This window comes from Lygodium microphyllum, chromosome 17 (genome assembly GCF_053477565.2).
Source record: "Lygodium microphyllum isolate KBCC chromosome 17, Lygodium_microphyllum_v1.1.10, whole genome shotgun sequence".
NCBI classification, from domain to species: Eukaryota; Viridiplantae; Streptophyta; class Polypodiopsida; order Schizaeales; family Lygodiaceae; genus Lygodium; species Lygodium microphyllum.
Window position 1 is genome coordinate 46,752,985 of NC_141151.1, and position 18,861 is coordinate 46,771,845.

At 40.6% G+C, this 18,861-nt stretch overlaps 1 protein-coding gene across 8 annotated transcripts; it reads right to left on the reverse strand.

The window, feature by feature from the left end:
• Positions 1 to 11,333: 11,333 nt before the first annotated feature.
• LOC148021850 (nuclear transcription factor Y subunit A-2-like) lies at positions 11,334 to 15,458 on the reverse strand. 8 transcript variants are annotated; one of them, XR_015694412.1, is made up of 8 exons: positions 15,270 to 15,458; positions 14,742 to 14,791; positions 14,007 to 14,472; positions 12,948 to 13,054; positions 12,789 to 12,860; positions 12,548 to 12,715; positions 11,815 to 12,359; positions 11,334 to 11,590 (listed from the first exon to the last, which is right to left on the reverse strand). XR_015694412.1 is itself a non-coding variant. In XM_087697359.1 (8 exons), the coding sequence occupies exons 4-8, from the start codon at positions 14,338 to 14,340 to the stop codon at positions 11,871 to 11,873; spliced, it is 1,170 nt and encodes a 389-aa protein (XP_087553485.1). In that variant the 5' UTR covers positions 14,341 to 14,472; positions 14,742 to 14,791; positions 14,976 to 15,190; positions 15,270 to 15,458; the 3' UTR covers positions 11,334 to 11,870. The 8 variants fall into 8 exon arrangements, 7 of the variants coding, with proteins under 7 accessions (XP_087553485.1, XP_087553487.1, XP_087553484.1 ...); XM_087697359.1 differs by adding an exon at positions 14,976 to 15,190 and having other exon boundaries at positions 11,334 to 12,359; XM_087697361.1 differs by adding an exon at positions 14,890 to 15,190 and having other exon boundaries at positions 11,334 to 12,359; positions 14,007 to 14,468.
• Positions 15,459 to 18,861: the final 3,403 nt, after the last annotated feature.

Sequence of the window (18,861 nt, forward strand, 5' to 3'; positions counted from 1 at the left end):
TCTAGTCTTTCTCTCTCCTCATAACTGTCTTTCTCTCTCTTATGCTCTTCTTCTTCTTCTTTGCATTCTTCTCTCTCCTCTTTCTCTCTCCCAGTTCCTCTCTTTGACAATTGGCATCAGAGCCTAGGTTCTTGGTCCCAGTTAGTCCCTCATTTTACCCAATTACAACTTTCTAGTCACATGGAATTTTGAGTCACAGGTACACAAGTACATGGAGCAATAGGGGAGTTCCCAAAGATTTTTGGACCACAAGGACTGTAGGCAGGAGCATTAATGGCGGCTTGGACCAAGTTTGGAGGAAGGAAGACCAACTTTGGCAGCTCGTGGGTCATTTTTGGCCCATTTTGAAGGTAAACTCTTACTAACCGTGGTCACAGGAGTTAGAAGAAAGTCTAGCTGGGGTTATTTTTCAGGGAGGGTCTTTTCTCTCCTCATTTCTCAAGCTTCTTGCAAGCTTCCATGGAGGAAATCACGCCCAAATCTTGCTCCCCTCTCTTCCATGAAGTGTCAGCCCTCTCCCTTTCATTTCTAAAGCTCAAGAGCAACAAACCAAGCAGTGGTTAAGCTGTGGTGACCATCTCCAACCCCTAGGAGCAGCCCCGTCAAATCCGGTGCAAAACGCGGGCTGCTTCCTGGTCTATTTGACAGCACCCCAGCCCTCTCCTTCTTGGCTCTCACTCCCAGCTTATTGCGGGTCCCCTGGGCAAGATTGAAGCCTTCTTTCTCAGCTTCTTGGACTCCTCTTCCACCTCAACAAACCCTAATCATGTGCAGTCCATGGCAGCCATGAAATCTTGGCATCAAGCTCAAAAATCTTGAAGATTTTGGTCTTTGCTTGGTCCCGGGAGTCCCCTCTTCAACCCTAGCTCAAGATTTGGCCATCAAAAAGCACAAGAAGAAGATTAGAAGCAAGATTTGAAGACATGCACTTGTGGGCAGCCATGGCTATGGAAGTAGAGCTTCAATTTCAGCAAGAGCTCTTCATGGGAAGGTCCTGAGCCATCCTATCCCCAAGTTACAGCCACATTGGAGCTCATCCTCAAGATTTGAAGGCTTCTTGGAAGCAAGAAGGCATTATGGAGTGCCCATTTGGAAGGAATCCTCCCTTGATCAGACTATGCAAGCAATGCCCTTTCCCCATGGAAGAATCATTCTTCCCCAAGCTTGACTTGATCCTTTCTTGACGGAGCACAACCATTTTGGAGCTATGGAGCATGCGGGATCAAATTGGAGCTCTCATGAAGGACTGAACTGGCATTAGTGGCTGCCTTCTTCATCAAACAACTCAAGGTAACCGATTCTTGGCTTTCATTCTCTCCCATTAAGCCTCTTGTTGAATCCTATCCACTTTTTTGAGAGGATGCATGAGTCCAAGTAGGTAATAGGAGTCCCAAACATTGTATGCATGCTCAATATTAATCTCAGTCATTCTCATTTGATCTTATGGCATTGGAATGGATTTTATTCATGTTGAAGCTTCATTGAGATTATATTTTGCTTACCCATAACCGGTTTGGCTTCTTGTGAATTGGTTGAGCCAAGAATTGATTAAGAAATCCATTGTATAAGGGTGAGTATGCAGTGAGTCACTGCCGGTAAGCTCTCTATCCATATTCCCCATTCTAATTCCATGCACTTCATGAAAAGCCCAAAATTTCCATTCCTAAAATGAATCTCATGCTGGGTGTTTAATTAATAAATGTCTACCATGTATATTTCGGGTGAGAAAAAGCCCGATAAACCTATGCGTGCTCAGCCATCTTTTGGAAGGAATCACTCAAACAATGGGTCATTTCTTGGAAGCCCAATGGATCATCCCCACTTTGGGTATATGAGACAGCCCCCCAACCATGAAAGGGAGTTGAGAGACAATATCATTTTCTCAAAGTTCAATGGCCAGTCGTCCTCGCCGGTTGAATTAGAAGAATGGCTCTCGAAGCGTGAAGAATACTTTGACATAATGCCAAGAAATGATGATCAAAAAATACACTTTGCCACGATACACTTGGAGGGCTTTGCCCACACGTGGTGGTGGCGGTACATAAAGAGGGAAAATTAGCAGCTTATTGACACTTGGGATACATTCAAAGCCCTTATGATTCAAGTCTTTTTATCTCCGGTTGAGAAGGAGAAGCTTGCAAGGCAATGATATGGATTAGAGCAACATGGGATGATGGTGCGTGACGACACAAACCAATTCCTCAATCTCACAATGTATGTTGAGTCCATTAGTGATGATGCAAAGCTCCACAAGTACATTTATGGTTTGGATCCCCAACTCTCGGCTGATGTTTCAGCCCAAAGCCCATCAGATTTGTTCAAAGCTATTGAGTTGGCTAAGAGGTACTCTTGTAAGTACCGTCGAGACGCTTCATTTCAGCATGGACAGCAAAGAGGGGTGACTCAGCCACTGTTTGGGCAGCAAAGAGGACCTATGCAGTCACATTTTGGGCAGCAAAGAAGTGTTGTAAGACCCGGGCAGTTTGGAGCAGGTTATGGTGGTGGAAATATGCCATTCAGCACCCCGAAGATCCCCACATACCCCACCTTTAATGCCTCTAGGAAAAACAGTAATTTCAGGACTGCAAACCAAGGAAGAGCTGAAAATAGACAAGGGGACAGTAGGGGGAAAATGCTTCAGCTTTTGGTGGTCAACGCCCTATCTCGATGGAGCTCTACAAAGAGAGGAAAGAAAAAGGACTTTGCTTTAAATGCGGGGAAAAGTATACAGCCGAGCATGCATCTAAATGTGCTTATAGGAATGCAAAAGCAAGGGTACATAGCATGTTAGTCTTTGATGAATCTAATGCAGATCATGAGGATGCAAGTGCCTTTGCAATCACAGCCGAGAATGATGAGGTTGAAGAGGAATGTGGGCAAGAAGAATTATTTAAGGTTGACACCTTCCCATTTGACCCCAACGATCATGTAGATGTAAATATAGGTGATAAGAATGATTCACATGCTGCTGCCACTATTTGTACTATCTCCCTGGATGCTTGGACAAGATCTAAGAGCCCCAACACTCTTCGTCTTCAAGGCAAGATTCACGAGAAATATGTATTTTTCTTGGTAGATAGTGGTAGCACACACAGTTTCATAAATAGAGCAGTCATGGACAGGCTGAAATGTTTTGTCTCTGATTTACAGCAACCAATGAGGGTGCAAGTGGTCAATGGGAGTGAGGAAATTAGTACTCATGTATGCCCAGCTGTACCTATTAAGCTTGCTGAAAATTAAAGTGGATTTAATTACACTCAATATGGGGCCAATAGACATTGTGTTGGGCTACGATTGGCTGAAAACTTTGGGCACCATTTCCATGGATTTTTCATTGTTGTACATGCAGTTTTTCAATTCTAGACACCTTGTTCACCTGAGGGAATTAAAAACAGCAGTGAATTTCAGCTTATTACAGCCAAACAGCTCAAGAAAGAGTTCAAGAAATGCTCCCAGATTTTTGTTCTGCAATTAAACAAGGAAAATGCATATCAGTCCTAAAAAATGCATGATAATTCAGTCCTTAAGGCTCTACTTGCGGAGTATAGTGACTTGTTTCAGTTACCTACAGCATTACCTCCCAAGAGAGAGGTTGATCATCCCATTGATTTGGAGTCCCACTCCAAGCCGGTCAATAAAACCCCTTACAGGTTGTCCAAATGTGAAAGAGAAGAAGTGGCCAAGCAGGTCAAAGATTTAGTAGATATGGGATTTATTGAGCCTAGCTCATCCCCTTTTGCATCACCTGTCTTGCTGGTCAAAAAGAAAGATGGCACTTTCAAGATGTGCATTGATTACATAGATCTGAATAAGATCACTATCAAGAATAGATACCCTATTCCTAGGGTGGATGACCTGTTAGATGAGTTGAAGGGAGCTAAGTATTTCACAAAGATTGATTTGAGATCCGGCTACCATCAGATACACATGTGTGAAGGGGATGAGATAAAGACTGCATTCAGGACTAATCGTGGGCTCTATCACTTCTTAGTCATGCCCTTTGGCTTGACTAATGCACCAGCCACGTTTCAGAGCCTCATGAACAAAATACTTCAACCTTACTTATTCAAATTTGTATTGGTATTTTTCGATGACATCCTCATTTATAGTCACTCAAAGGAAGCTCACATTATGCACATGAGGCAGATATTTGATATACTTAGACAGCATAGACTCTTTGCTAAGGAGACAAAGTGTTCGGTCATGCAGACTGAGGTTGAGTACTTGGGACACATTGTCAGTGAGGCAGGCATTAGAGCTGACCCAAAGAAAGTACAGTGTGTCAGAAATTGGCCCATACCTACAAATACTACCTCTTTGAGAGGATTCTTGGGTCTCTCCTCATTTTTCGTAGATTCATTCGGCACTATGCCACAATAAGAAACAATCAACCACATATAAATCAATAAGCAAGATGGAATCTTTGTCGTCCTTACAATTACAAAGGGAAATCTTAATGTCCAATTGGCGTACATTACATCCACAATGCACACTTAACACAATAATAGATCAAAAGATAGTCATAGGCATAGTAGGTGTAAATGTCTAATTTAATAAAGATCAAAAGGCAATCATAAGTGAAGTAGGTATAAAGGTCTCATTCTAATCAAGTCCCCTTCGATGGATTCTATGTAAATATTTCATCATAACACATCCCCTCTTAATGAGCATAACCCTTTGCTAGAAGCCAATCCTTGTAGCAATCGATCCTACCTTCAGCTTTCCTCTTCAACTTATAAACCCACTAAGTATCAAAGGCATTTTTACCTTGAGGCAACTCCATCAAATCCCATGTATCAATCTCAAGTGTGGGATCGTAATCATCATGCATAGCATGCATCCAATCAACACTCTTTTGCTTCTTCTAATGAGATCAATTCCTCCATATCACCTTCTAATGAGATCAATTCCTCCATATCACAAGAGAAAGCAATAAGACCATGGTCATTAAAATTGAATGAAAAGCATGCCAACGTGTATCCTACTTGGCCAAGGAGATTTCAATTTTCTATCTTTTTTTGTTTGTAACCCCCTTTGGATGGGATTCCACTCTCCTAGCACTACATAATCCAAATGCATTTAATGAACAATTGTTGTGCAACATCTATAGTTACATATAAGATGATGTAGATGACAAAGAATCATACTCTTCATTAATCTATCCAAGACCTACTACCAAGAGAGTATCAAAGACATCTTGAATGGATATGTTTTGTTGTCTTAAGGCTGCATCCTTGCTAATGATCAAGGTAATGAAACATGATTACTTTACTGATAGATGGGTCCAATAATGGATGACCATGTACATCATTTCCATCCCATCTAGATTGTTGTTAAGTGGTTGTACATCTAACATCCAACATAGGAAATAACTACTCCTTTGCTTTTCTCTTCTAAAATGAATATACAAATAGAAGTGCTTTTTGACTTAAACATTAACACATAGGCTCCCAAATCACTTCATCATTTTTATTGTAAGAACCATCTAAAACTAACTTAAAACCAAATAATATTGGAAAGATGATTGTTTAAAGTTTTGGCCACATCCTCATCACTAGTAAACATGGTGCTTGAAAAAGGTTTGGCAATATCATCATCATCAATAGGTGTATTTCCCTAGTCATTGATAAGTTCAATAATCGATTCCTACTACTCCCTCATTGATTTGAATAAGAACAAGGGAAATTCCAAATATTTCCCTATATATTCTAAAATAGTCTAGAAACTTTCTTGTTTGGACAACTTACCCGACATGTAGTAGTAGAGGAACCCCCTCCCCACACTATCACTATCAAGAAAGGTGAGCAGTGAGCAGGGTTGGGGAAAGGCTTTCAATCTCTCCCCTTCAAGAGAAGGAAAGGTCCATTGCCACAAGCTGCATGATGGGTCACATAGTCTAGTTTTTGAAACTATCCAGACGAGCATCATGTTGACAACAAGTGCATCCTATCACAATGAAAATCAAGAACTTGTCAATTCTCTAATGTCCTTGTTTAATCCTTTATTTACCTCGTCTATTTACCAAAGTACTAACCTTCTCAATCAGAATATATATCAGAATACTATTCCTCAGAATGGAGAGAGCCAAGACTGGGGGAAAGGGCTAGAGGGACCTTGACCTCAAGACTTTCACTCAAGAGGTCTTAAGAATGTTGAATTGGGAGATCAATCCCACCCTATACTGACAAATGGCCAAGACTCTGCTACGACCACTAGACACAAAGAGAGTTCTCAAGCTAAGTAACCTAATGTCCAAGAAGGCTAACCAACTAATTCAAGTGGAGATGAATCATCTCTAGGTCAATAAGAAACACCATCATGTGAGTACAAATACCTTATCTCGATCACTATGCCAATAGTAAGCCTTAATCTATAGAATCAAGAGTTTGAAAAGAGGACGTTGGTAGGTCTCTGCCATGGGCCCATACCCTCATAGAATTCATGCGTGCTTGGATTGGGAGTATTTGCACTGCAAGATCACTGAGATGAACTACATGCCAAATAACTCTTCTTCTTCCTATTTGAATCTAAAAACATGGTCCTTCATATATTAGGCATAGGGAAATGGATGATAAAAAGTTCCACTAAATTTTGTTCAAATGGACACTTGAGTTTAACCCCAAGACTAATAAGCCCTCAAAAGTAGCTATCTAAATAGAGCTAACTAACCTACTTGGAAACCTATTCCCCTTCGTTAAAACCCTAACAACGCCCTTAGGAAAGCTTTTAAAACAAAGACCAATGAATCTAATCAATCCTAGATGGTATCCACAAGTATTAATAAATATGGACATAAGTAAAAGATTTTCTAACTTCCTTCTGGTCTCAAACAAGGAAGGTAAAAACCATTGTAATGTAGGCACTATCATATTTGAAATCTACCTAATTCTTGCTTTAAATGCATGAAAACTTGGCATTTCATGAAAGATTTCCCTAATCTGAGACCAAAGGAGACATAGGAGAAGCTGAGATATCAATAAGCATAAGAAGAATTGCTATCAAACTACTAATATCACTCAAAAATTATTGAAAAAAACCCCAAAAAATGAGACTAGAAAATAGCTAAAAGACTAGACTTCAAAAATACTCAAAAGCCATGAACTTGAAGTGGAGATCAACAAAATCTAAACCTACAATAGTAATTTCTTAAATTCAAAAGGATCTCAAACTACTTGAGGAAGAAGAATCCCAACTCATAAGTCTCTACAATAGAGAAAGGTGGGTAGGGAATGTAGATAGACCAATTAAGGAATTGTTTAATTCAATCAAGAAGAAAAAAGAAAGAGAAGTATATAGTAGACTCAATTATAGGACTTTTGGGAGGGATTTGAATATGCTTAAAAGAAAAATCAAGATTTCATGTTTTTCAAAATTGATTTTGATAAAGCTTATGACGGGTCTCAGGTCATTACAAGATATGGGACTTGACAAGGTTCATCAAGCATATTAGCACCCTATTTGGTAATACAAGTGCAAAAATAACTATAAATGGGGAATTATCAACTCCATTTCTCCTATACAGGTCTATGAGACAGGGTTGCTCTTTAGCACCCTTACTATTTGCAATCTCAACTGACACATTCTGATGGCTAATAAAAAATAAAGTCAATGAAGGTTGAAAGGGATCAAATTGCATGATAACTATGATATGGTGCTCAACTGATTTGCTAATGATACCAACGGGATAGTATATAATGACCCCTTGTCTATTAATTCTTTCTAGAACTACACTAAAGTCTTTTGTCTAGCCTCAGGGTCTATACTGAGCTCTGACCAAAATTGGAATTAAAACTCCAATTAGACACCCTCCTCAAAGGCTATTAAATGAAGGGGTAAAACAATTTAGATTGTTAGAAATCCCAATGGTCTTTGGAGTAAGCCTAAAAGAAAGATGGGACTTGGTGCTAAACAAGGTCAAAAAGAAACTACAATGTCTCCAATAGGAATTAAAATTTCCCAAAGTCTCTCGAGAAGACTACACCAAACCTAAAGCAAGAGGATTAGATCTACCAAACATGATGATGCTAGGAGACAAATTGGCTGCAAAATGAATTCCAAGAGCAATGCAAGGAAGGCTGGGCTCTGTTGGTCCTAAATAGCTACAAAAGGTTCCAACTAAAAGAACTTACCAAATGGAAAGACCATGATCCTATAATTGTGGCTTTCTGCAAGAGCAAGGTCACAATTTAAGACTGCTCAAATATCACTAAAAGCTTGCAAATAGCTTGGCAGCCCTATAAAGAGCTTATGAGGCTTTTCCCAACTCAGAACCGACCTTCCTAGAGTGCATCAAATTCCATAGGGCTCAACATATTCCATGGTAGATTTAGTGCTAATCATATACAAAAGGACTACAAAATTACCAAGAAGGGGCTTAGAAGATGGAAAGCTTGTGGAACTATGGGCTCCATAAGTGGTCTGGCATAAACTTGTTAAGAACTCTAGTTAATTCATATTAAAATTAATTGTTGGGGCCCTAACCTTTGAAAAACATTCCAAATGAGCCAAGAATTCAACCCAAGGGGGCTTTGTCGGGATAATGAGAAACCTCTACTTCCTCCTCAACCTCAAGGAAAATACAAATAAACTAACCATTAAGCTAAATCGACAATGGAGTCTAAATCGGAATTCTCACCTATGGTCTTACTGATATCAAATGATCTAGGGCTTAAGCATTCAACCCAAGGCTTCCTATATTTAAGACTCATTCTCCTTAAAGCAATTCAAACTAATAGCAGAGCCAAAAGGCTAGGGATAGGAAATAAGCTATATCCGAGGTGCAAATTTGAAGAGAACTTGTCTATTTTTGGATTGTAAAGCTAATCCTAATGTGTTGAATTTCTTGCATGTACTACCTAATCCTACCATTTCACCCAACCACCCTTTCTTGGAAAGAATTGCTACTAGGGGACATTTATAGAATTCCCCCCTATCACCTAGAATTGGATTAGAAGCCTATACCTTTGGCATATGTGGACATGCAAAAATAAAACAATTTTTGGAGAGAGATGTGAATCGCACTTGCTCTTTTAATTCTGAATTTTGTTTCTCGTGAAGGCAATGAAACCAAGATCAAGGTAGACCAAAGATGGTGGAAGAAGAATCAACCACAACATAATTAAAATAAACAAAAGGAAGATAAAGTCAACTCATGATTCAAGAAGCTCAAGGCCCACACAAAAAAGGAGATCTAGCTTCATCAGCAAGAAGCCTACTAGGAAAACCTCAATGAATTACATGAAGCACTTGATAAAATGCAACAAAGAGCTCTACACCTTCTCAAACCAAAATAGCTCCAAATCCTCCTAATAGATAAGATGTATGTTTTGTAACTTCTAAGAATCATGATCACAAGGTTGACTTCCTATATAAAAACTCCTAAATGTGTATTTTTGCTTTTTTTTCTTAATTCAGCTTTGATGTCTTCCTCCCCAAAATAAAACCCAAACAAAAAAAAAAACAGCACCTTGGGAACCAAGTAAACAAACATTTGCAACCATCAAAACATAGAAATTAATCCCACGAAAACTTAGACGAAACCCCTTGGAAAATTTCAAGACAATCCAAATCACGTATCAAAAGAGGACTTTCGCACATGTAGCCAACAATTGTCAAGCTCCACTTCAAGTAAGGCTCAAACAATATAGCAATCAACATCCTCCTGAAGTAAGACTAGGGTTAATCCAAAACATGCTGTGACAAGTAGCTTCCAAATCATTTCAAGATAACATGCCCTTCTTAAGTTCCAACAGAACGATTGCCTTCAGCCCTCAAATTTGAAGGGCTACCCAACTTTTCATTTAGAAGGTCTTAGAGGGCCTCTCCTTTTCTTTTTAAAGAGTTTGGAAGGGCATATAACTATTTTTCTAAAATTCTTACCTTTCTTTTGAAGGGTAATATATATATCACCCTTCTCTAGAAGGGCAAAACCCCCTTTGAAGGGTGTTCCAACCTTCAAATTTTAGGCCTGATTGCCTTCATTCTCACCGTTTTACTCAAAATTAACATTCATGAATAGTTTCAAATGTGCACTTTGAAAAAGACTGATTAAGAATCTTTGGGCATTCAAAGATCATGCAAACCGAAATAGCGAGAAGAGCTTGGCAACGTAATGATCGTGTTGTGCAATTTACATGTAATAGATTGAGTTCAGACTCTCTTCTCTTATAGAGTCAATTATCTTTGCTCCATAGCCTGAAAAACAGAGTGGGCAGTGAGCAAGCTACCCGCGATGTAAGACTCAAGATCTGCAATAATCTCTCAGCCTAAAAGCTTACAGGATCTGCACAAGGAAGATAACCATCGAATCAAAACCGTTTTCTGCCTTCAGTATCGCTAGAATGAATTTCGTCGAGACATTTCCTTCGTGCTCAATCTGCTACGAGGCTAGTTGAAGAAAAAGAAAACCTACCCATGGAGCTTCGCATTACAACGATTAGCTTTTTCACTATCAACACAACCTTGGCATCATTGCACGCGCTGAAAAAAGATGGAGCAAAACTCTTGAAAATGTTGCATGTTTCATAGGAAAGATAGGCAAAGATGGAGCAAAATCTCTTGAAAATGTTCGCATGTTTCGTAGGAAAGATGCGCAACCTATCTTTGAGCGGCTGTGGAACTTGGGAGTCTCTTGGAAATTTTCGTGTGTTTCATAGGAAAGATAGGCAACCTATATTCGAGCGGCTGTGAAACTTCTTGTAATGGCCTACTTGAGTGGCAATGTGGCATTCTATCATCTTGGAAGGAGATACATAAGCCTAACCATTAATTCGTACCGGGGATTCTGGACTCCAAAAGTAGCAATCGATCAAGTTTTAGGACAAAAACTTGCAGCCAGCAAATCAGACTTGTTGATATCTTTCCAAAAGTTATCTGTTGAAGGCTTCAGAAATCAGAATCCATTGACAGACAGCGTCAATATTGGATACAATTTGCACGACTCCGCTGAAAATCATAAGGCACGAACCTTAGGATCCAAGCTCACTTAGGACATTGAACGCAAAAATGTCGATTCATTGAGCGATTACTATTCGTCTGATCAGCTGGCAGGTCAAGGACAAAAGGAGCAGACGTAGAAAACGGGATTACAATCCACAATAATTTACATTTCCACACAATGTTTTAAAGTTTGCATAGGCTATCCAAAGCCAATATCTTAGTCGCTGTCATATGTCCATTCAAAGCCTCAAACTTCATAAACTGATGCTAATTCAAACCTCCTACAGTCTTAGTAGTCGTCATATCCATTCAAAACCTCAAACCTCACACTGGACGCTAGTTCAAACCTCGTACAGCCTTGACAAGTTCTTTATATCTATAGAAACCTCTAGGTAGGAAAGTTGATAATTTGTCTCCAAGTATTCCGCAAGGGAATACAGGAAAGCAAAGCCAAGAATGAATTGCCTGAGTCAACATCAAATGACAGAAACAAGGCCAAAGTAAAAGCAGATGCTTCCACCTCTGGCCTTTTCAACGCCATGTGAAGGCTATACTCATGCAGTGACAGGCAGAATCTGCCTTCACAGAGTTGTACGCCTTCGATTTTGAGCCTTCCACTGCTCAGCATATCTCCAGGCACTGGGAAGTACACCTGAAAAACAAAATGCCAAAGCAGAGAAAGCCCTTCATCTTATGCAGGTCCTAACCAACATGGTGAAGGGAGCATGGGACTTTCACCCCAACAATGATGATTGCCATGATACACAAGGCAATCTCATCTAAACTCTCTTCGGAGAGCTCCATTCCCATCCTGGCAAGAGACTGAAGTAAAACCAAAACTATGCAAATGATGCAGCACTACTGTGTTTTCCTTACCATCACTATGTAACACAGAAAACCATAGTGACACTCGGCGAAGGAGTTAGAGAGAATTACTGAGTGGCAACGGCTCTTTGATTTGAGCCATTAGCCATGATGCCCCCACCTTGACTGCCGTCACCATCAGTACTTCCACCAGTTAGAGGATGAAAAACAGAGTGGAACCCTTGATTCGGATGCTGATTGTGATAGGCTGCCTGTGCAACATTCGATGGCATGATAGCATGGCTATTCTGCACACCCATTGCAGAGTGATAACCACTTCCATCGCCAGCAGACTGGCCTGTACCAACCATTGCACCAGTCATTAGGTGATTCGATAAGCCTTGAATGGTATTGATGCCATGCCCTCCAGAAACTGTAATGCCTTTCTCCCCCTGTGAACAAGGTGCGGTGTCCTCCTGAGAAGACTGACCATCTGATGAGGCATTACTGTTGGAAACATTTTTTGATTCATCCTTGTTTTTGGTATTTAAAAACCGACCTCCACATCCTCGGGCTCTCCTCATTGCATGGAGGTGCCGTGATTCATGCAAGTAAGGCTGTGAAAGAAACACAAGGTAAAACCCAAATATTTGAGAACAAAATTCAAAAAGGCATGCAGTTCGTAATATTTCATTAAAGTTGGAAACAATTCAAGGAAAATTGAAGTCAACATAAAACCGGACATCCGGTCTTTACAAAAGAACTAAATGACTTCCAGGTAAAAGAAGAAAATTTGCATGAGCACCTTTCTGGCCTTGATAAGCTTGTTTTCAGATTCAGCTTTTGCTCGAGATTGCCTACGTCGTAAAATGCCATGATATTGCTTAGCATTTACATAAACTGGCTCTTCTTCTGTCATCTCCGATGGCAGTGGCATCCGAGCTTGCTGAAGTCCAACCACGTGTGGATGAATCTAAAAGAACCATCCCTCCATGAGAATGATTCTCAGGTTCCAAAACAGCAGTGCTCATTTACTAGAAACTCACCATTGCTTGTGCACCATAAGCAGCCATTATGGTCCCATAGTAGGGGTCTGCATAAGGATAGGCAGTGCGTGCCTGGGCCATCATGTAATTGACGATCTTAATAAAGCTATAAATTTGAGCTTGCTACACCCAGACACTATGAGACAAGTGTGTCCATACCATTGAATGGCCAAGCTCTAGTTGAGTGTGAGGTAGAAGATAATCACCAGTTGGTTGCAGAATGACAGCAGGAGCAGCTGGATGAAGGTGCTGCTCTTCATCATAAACTGACATGAAAAGCATCAGTAACAAAGTTCAGAACACAACTGGACAGCAAAATAAGTGTCAACACGGTCAATCTGTCGGAGAAGAACCAAGCAACTCATCACAATGCCTTATGCCTAAGGAACAGCTCAAATAATCGAAGTTTGAAACTTTACTTTTAGAAACTCACCAACCCACATGTGTGGAGCTGGAAGCTTATCTAACAGTCTCCAATTGCGGCTTTGCATGTGCCATGGCTAGCACACCAAAAACCAGAGAGAACTGCAGAAGCCAGCATATCTAATTGTTTATTTGTCTGATGTCAAAATAAAGGAAGTCTGGCCTATGCAGCATTTCCGGGAGGATTGACAGGCAAACAGAAAACAGCCAGAAGAGGAAAGAAACTTAAATTGAAGCCTAAACAGTGAATGTTCTTGACTTTGTAGAAACACTGAGCTGAGATGAGAGACTGCGGCGTTTGAGCTAACACTTACGAGACTTTTCAAGTGTATCCAGCTTGAGTGTTACGAAGAAGTTATCAAGCTCTCGAGTCTTGTTACATAACAATCCGTTGTAAAGCTAAATCAACATTATTCGAGTGCCTAAGAAAATTCATTTGTTAACAATGAACCTATTGCTGAATCTACAAGACAAGGTCGAAGTATGCAGAAAGAAGACATGACCTTATTATCAACGATCCGAATCAGAGCTTGATGTCTCATAGTGCAAGCTTCCAAAAACAGCACAAACAACATCCAGTATTTTCATAGAGCCGTTAAGGCCAGTGACGGGACAAAAGTTCCTTTTAGAAACGAATAGAAAAGCTGTCCAGTACAGTAATGTGAACTGTACATTCCGTGAGAAAGCGTGAGAATACCAATATATCAAACGTAGGCCAAATTTGACAATGCATTGATAGTTTTTATCCAACGTGTAGATGACGAAATGGTAAAAGGATAGGAAAATCACGCTTACTAGTTGTAGGTAGGGACTGCATCCTGGTTGTTGGCACCAAAGCGGAGGAAGTCTGCCCATCTGCTGCACTCTGAACAACGACCGGAGCAGCGTTTTGGAGGAGGGGGCGGGCCTGCGCAAAGCTGAGCGCGCTGACTCCAGAAGGTATTCCGTTTGGATGCTCAAGAAAGATTGGCTTTACAGGGCTTGAAACAACAGTGGCTGCACCTGCTCCGCTTATTGCCTGTGGCTGCAAGGGCTGCTGTGTTAATCCGCCCCACCATGGAAGGCCCGCCACAGCTGTAGCCTGAGAAGACGTCCCGTTTTCCTCTTCCCCCTCTCCTGCCTGCTGCATGCTTCTCCTCAGTTGTGAAGCCGAATGGCCTACTACGTATCTATACAAGTGCTCCTTTCACGCCTCCCTTCATCGTCAACCCTCGCCAACCGATGGGCATCGAATATCACTAGCGTGTATCCATTTACCTGGCTACATTCAATACCCGAGAATAAACATTACATGTGATTCTTCCTAAATGCTTTCCACGTGAATATAAACAGTAAACCCTAAGTGCAGATATCTGTGGCAGAACGTAACAATCTAACTCATGATCCCGATGCATAAGACCGAGAGACAGTAAAGGCTGTAAGAACGTGAACTGAAAGCAAAGACATTACAATGGATGGCCAAAATGGAACTAGCTGTGTGTGTGCACATTGCGGGGAAACACAGCAGAATTGACGAAAAGAGTCGCTTACAAGGACTAGCTGCTGCAATTGACAAAAAGGCGGCTCGTCGCAGCGATTTCCTACATCAACACAAAGTGCAAATTCGTAAACGACAGCGCAGCTAAGAGAAAACAAAAATGAGCTGTTAAAAATGCTCAACACGCAGTGGAACCAGTACGGGAAAGGCTCCCGCCCTTCGGCCCCTTCAACATCTCCGTTATTTTCTCAGCTGATAATAGGAACTGCTAGCTAGGGTCGAGAGACCATAGGAGGATGCCGCGCAAGGCGGACGTATCGTGAAATGGCCTCTCGTTGGCCGTGGAAGAATCTTGATTCCAGCTGTTGTTATTCTTCTTCTTCTTCTTCTCCTTCCTCCCTCTTCTTCTACCAGCTTGGCATTTTGAGAAGGCGAGCAACAGGCGTTGCCTTCTGAAAGGAATCTAGAGAACTTTACCACTTCCTCACTGATCTTGAATTCCCTGCCATTTCGAAGCTCCCCCACCATCACATCACAATCTTATAAGCCCTGATGGCCAGAGAGAGAGTTAAAGAGGATACCTCGATCTACGCAAAGCTCCGCGTATGAAGTCACAGGAGAAGTGGAGGAGGATGCAGAAGCTTGAGCTTTGGAGACGGCCAGAGAGCGCGACAGAAGGAGGCGGTGACCTCGGACGCCATAGCCAGGCTGAGTACAGGATGGGGGGAAGCTCCGGGCTTGGCAGTTCACCGTTCGTCCTCTTCCTCTTACGCCCTTTTTCCATAATCCAAACCTTGCCACGTCATGACGTACGTAGGGACGTTCCCGGTGCCTACATGGCAACCGTTTGCTTGCGTGGCAGGTCCCCTACAGTTGCGCAGTTTGCCAGCGCAGCACCGAGCCGAGTCACACGTGACACAAGCCACTCAGCCTTGATTATAGCCTTAGGGTCCGGTCACACCGGTAGTGCCATGACCATCCAGTCGCACCGACCCCCTATTGTGGGAGTGGGGCTTTGGTTACCACCTACCGCAAAGAAAACCAAGAAACCCTTTGAGGGGCCATTCGATCGCACCGAGTGCCTATGGGGGACGTAAGGTTTCATTAACCCCCAAGAAAACCCACAAACTCTTAAAAAATGGTGTTCATGTGGCATGCTAATAAGATCAAGAAGTCTCATTTAGCAGCAACCCAAAAGTTTTACCAATCATCGACCACTACTGTGATAGTTTTCTGATGACATTAAAGTTCATTTTCTTGTCTTTCCTTCAAAGCACTCCTTTAAGCCAATTGAGGCAACCACAAAGGAAGCAAAACACCACTATGCCTATTGGAAAACCCCACTAGCCCCATTTGCCTCGGTTGCAATGGCGCTCTTAGGCCTAGCTTCTTGTCTACTTTGTTGGTTAGAGCTATGTCATGCCCAATGGCTTTGCACAAACCCCTTTGCCCAAGGTGTTGCACCCAGGATGAGCACTTGGAAATTTTATTTTTGTGTTTCACACAAAGAGGCAAGAGAGACAAGAGAGATTTAACCAATTTGTAGGAGGCCTGTAATTGTAACAAGTTTTCATCTTGTTCTTTATGCTTGTCTAATCTGTGACATAAACTTTGTTAAACATCAATTGCCACACCCATTTGAATGAGTGCTTACAAGGGTACATGAGGGTTCTATTAACCCTCTTACTGCAACCCATCTACCATGATTGATGGTCACTTCCCCCACTACCCCAGGGTGCAAAACCAGCTTATTTCTTTCAATTGGAGGGTCTTCACTAGAGATCAATTCCCTTCATTCTAGAGTTGACTCAAATGATAGAAATGGTACCATTAGAAATTTACATTTTTTAAAAGCACACCAGTTTATTCATGATTTTGCAAGAATATGAATAGAAACATGGTTTAAATCTAGGTGGTCATTAAATCAACATGTCCTCTTAATATATTTCTTATTGTACAATGAGCGAGGTTAAGTATGCGTTAAAAACCAATTCAAGTTCTAATTCCTCATTGTACAACTAGAAAGGTTAAAGTATGGTTTCACTTTGGGTAGACCTTTATGTGGGATGTTGATATAGCCACCTAATCTACATTGTAGCCACCCATGAAAGTCATATCATTTGCACATTGGTGAAGCTCCAACCACTAGGTGGAGTATACCCCTCCCTCCCCCCCCCCCCCCCTCCCCCCCTCTCTCTCTCTCTCCATACACTTATGCCACATGTTTCTTTGCATGGGTCGTGTGACCACAAATCATGTAGCAGCTTGGTTACCCATGCCACCACAAATTCAATTCCAAAATGATTGTCATAAATAGAAAATATATCTTAACATTGTGTTTTCATAAATGCCATTATGGTAGCATGATTAAAAGCCCTATAGTGATATATATTTGAATACAGTTGAAGTAGTGAATGCTCTCAAAATCTAGCATAAGTTAAACTAGACCATTACTTTTTAGACTTGAGGGGAGGCCAACTAGCAAACTAATTCTTTCATAAGGACAAAAGGCTACTGCTAATTAGAAATTGCTAATTAGAAACAAGTGCAAAACCAAACTAGCTAGGAGAGCAAACTTGAAGTTTGCATTTAAGAATTGAGTAAAAGTTGAAATACTTTTTTTAAACATGGAAAAAGAGTGCAAAGGCAATTAGGCATTGCTTTTTTCCCTACAATTTCTATTGGCACATGGATTTCAATCCAAATGCATTTTTATCAAATCACTCTGCTACTACTTACCATTATGGATAATCGTTTCAATAAGAGCAAGAGTGTGCTCACATTTTCTCTCCTCATACAATAGTAATCTCCTTTAAACCTGGTGATCAAATACCATGCATGTCCATCCCATTATCAAACCCACATTCAAATGCCAAAATTGTTTGCTAGTGGGTGTTCACTTAGTTGAAGCATGAACTTTTTAGAGAGATGCTCACAAAAAGTAGTTTTGCAATTTCGCTACCAAGAGTGAAAAAATGGTTATGTGCACCTAGCTCTATGTTGCTATTACCACCTTGTACACATGGGATGTTCGTGAAAAACAATGTTTGTTGGGTGTTGGTCGTCATGTCTAGTTAGACTGTAGAGTTGGGATTGACATGAAATCACACATTGTACTTCTACTTACAACACTTGTTAACTAGCTTTACTTTCATTTGAAAAGAACTTTCATCCTACACTTAAAAGGATGCTCCGTTACTTTTTTGGGGCCATGTTGAACTTCTCTTATCTCTTCTCTTTTCTATCTATACTTTTCTTTATTAAAGTAGAATCAAGCCTGTGTGTCAAGAATCTACAAACTTGATACATTGCCTACATCTAAGTCATTTGAATGAATTATGGCCACAACTCATGAATTTGCACTTGAACCTTGGATGAGATGGTACCAAAGTCCCTTAGTCTACAAAACATAAACTTTATGTTCATTAATCCTTAATGCCTTGTTATCACAAACCTATTAACTTGAGACTAGAACCCCTATCAAGGATGTCAAAGTAATGGAATTAGGAATAGTGTTTCCATAGTGTAAGTTCGATATTAGGGATAAAGTTTCCACCCTACCCCAAAGAGAGAGTATATAGTTAGTTCTAAAATAGACCCCTTCTAGAAATAATGTAATGTACTCATCTAGAAAGTACTAGTATTATACCTATTCAATAAGTCCATATAATAATAATAATAGTAATACCAACTTCTTAATGGTCTTATAATAAGTCCATATAATAATAATAATAGTAAAACCAACTTCTTAAGAACGAAAAGCATCTTACATGAGAATAGGGTCAAGCATTTAAAAATCTTCTAATTGTCACGGGAAAATCCATTAAAATTGTTAATTTAGGGACATTAATTCATAAGAAGCACATTCAATTCACAGGATAAGTAGACACAAAGCGGTTGACAACTTCATGGGAATAATCAACCTCATTGAAGAGATGTGACAAAGGCAATAAACCACTTGGAGATGAAGCGCTACCACCAATCGAGTCAATCAAATATTAACCTAGACCATCATCCACGTCTGCCAATATCACGACGAACTCAAAGCAAATAGAATAATCTAGATTTAAAATTAATAATAAATTTTGAAGAGATAACACCATAGGATTTCTTTAAGAGTGGTAATTTATATGAATAGATGTTATTCTTATCAAGAGAAAAGATAGCGATGCT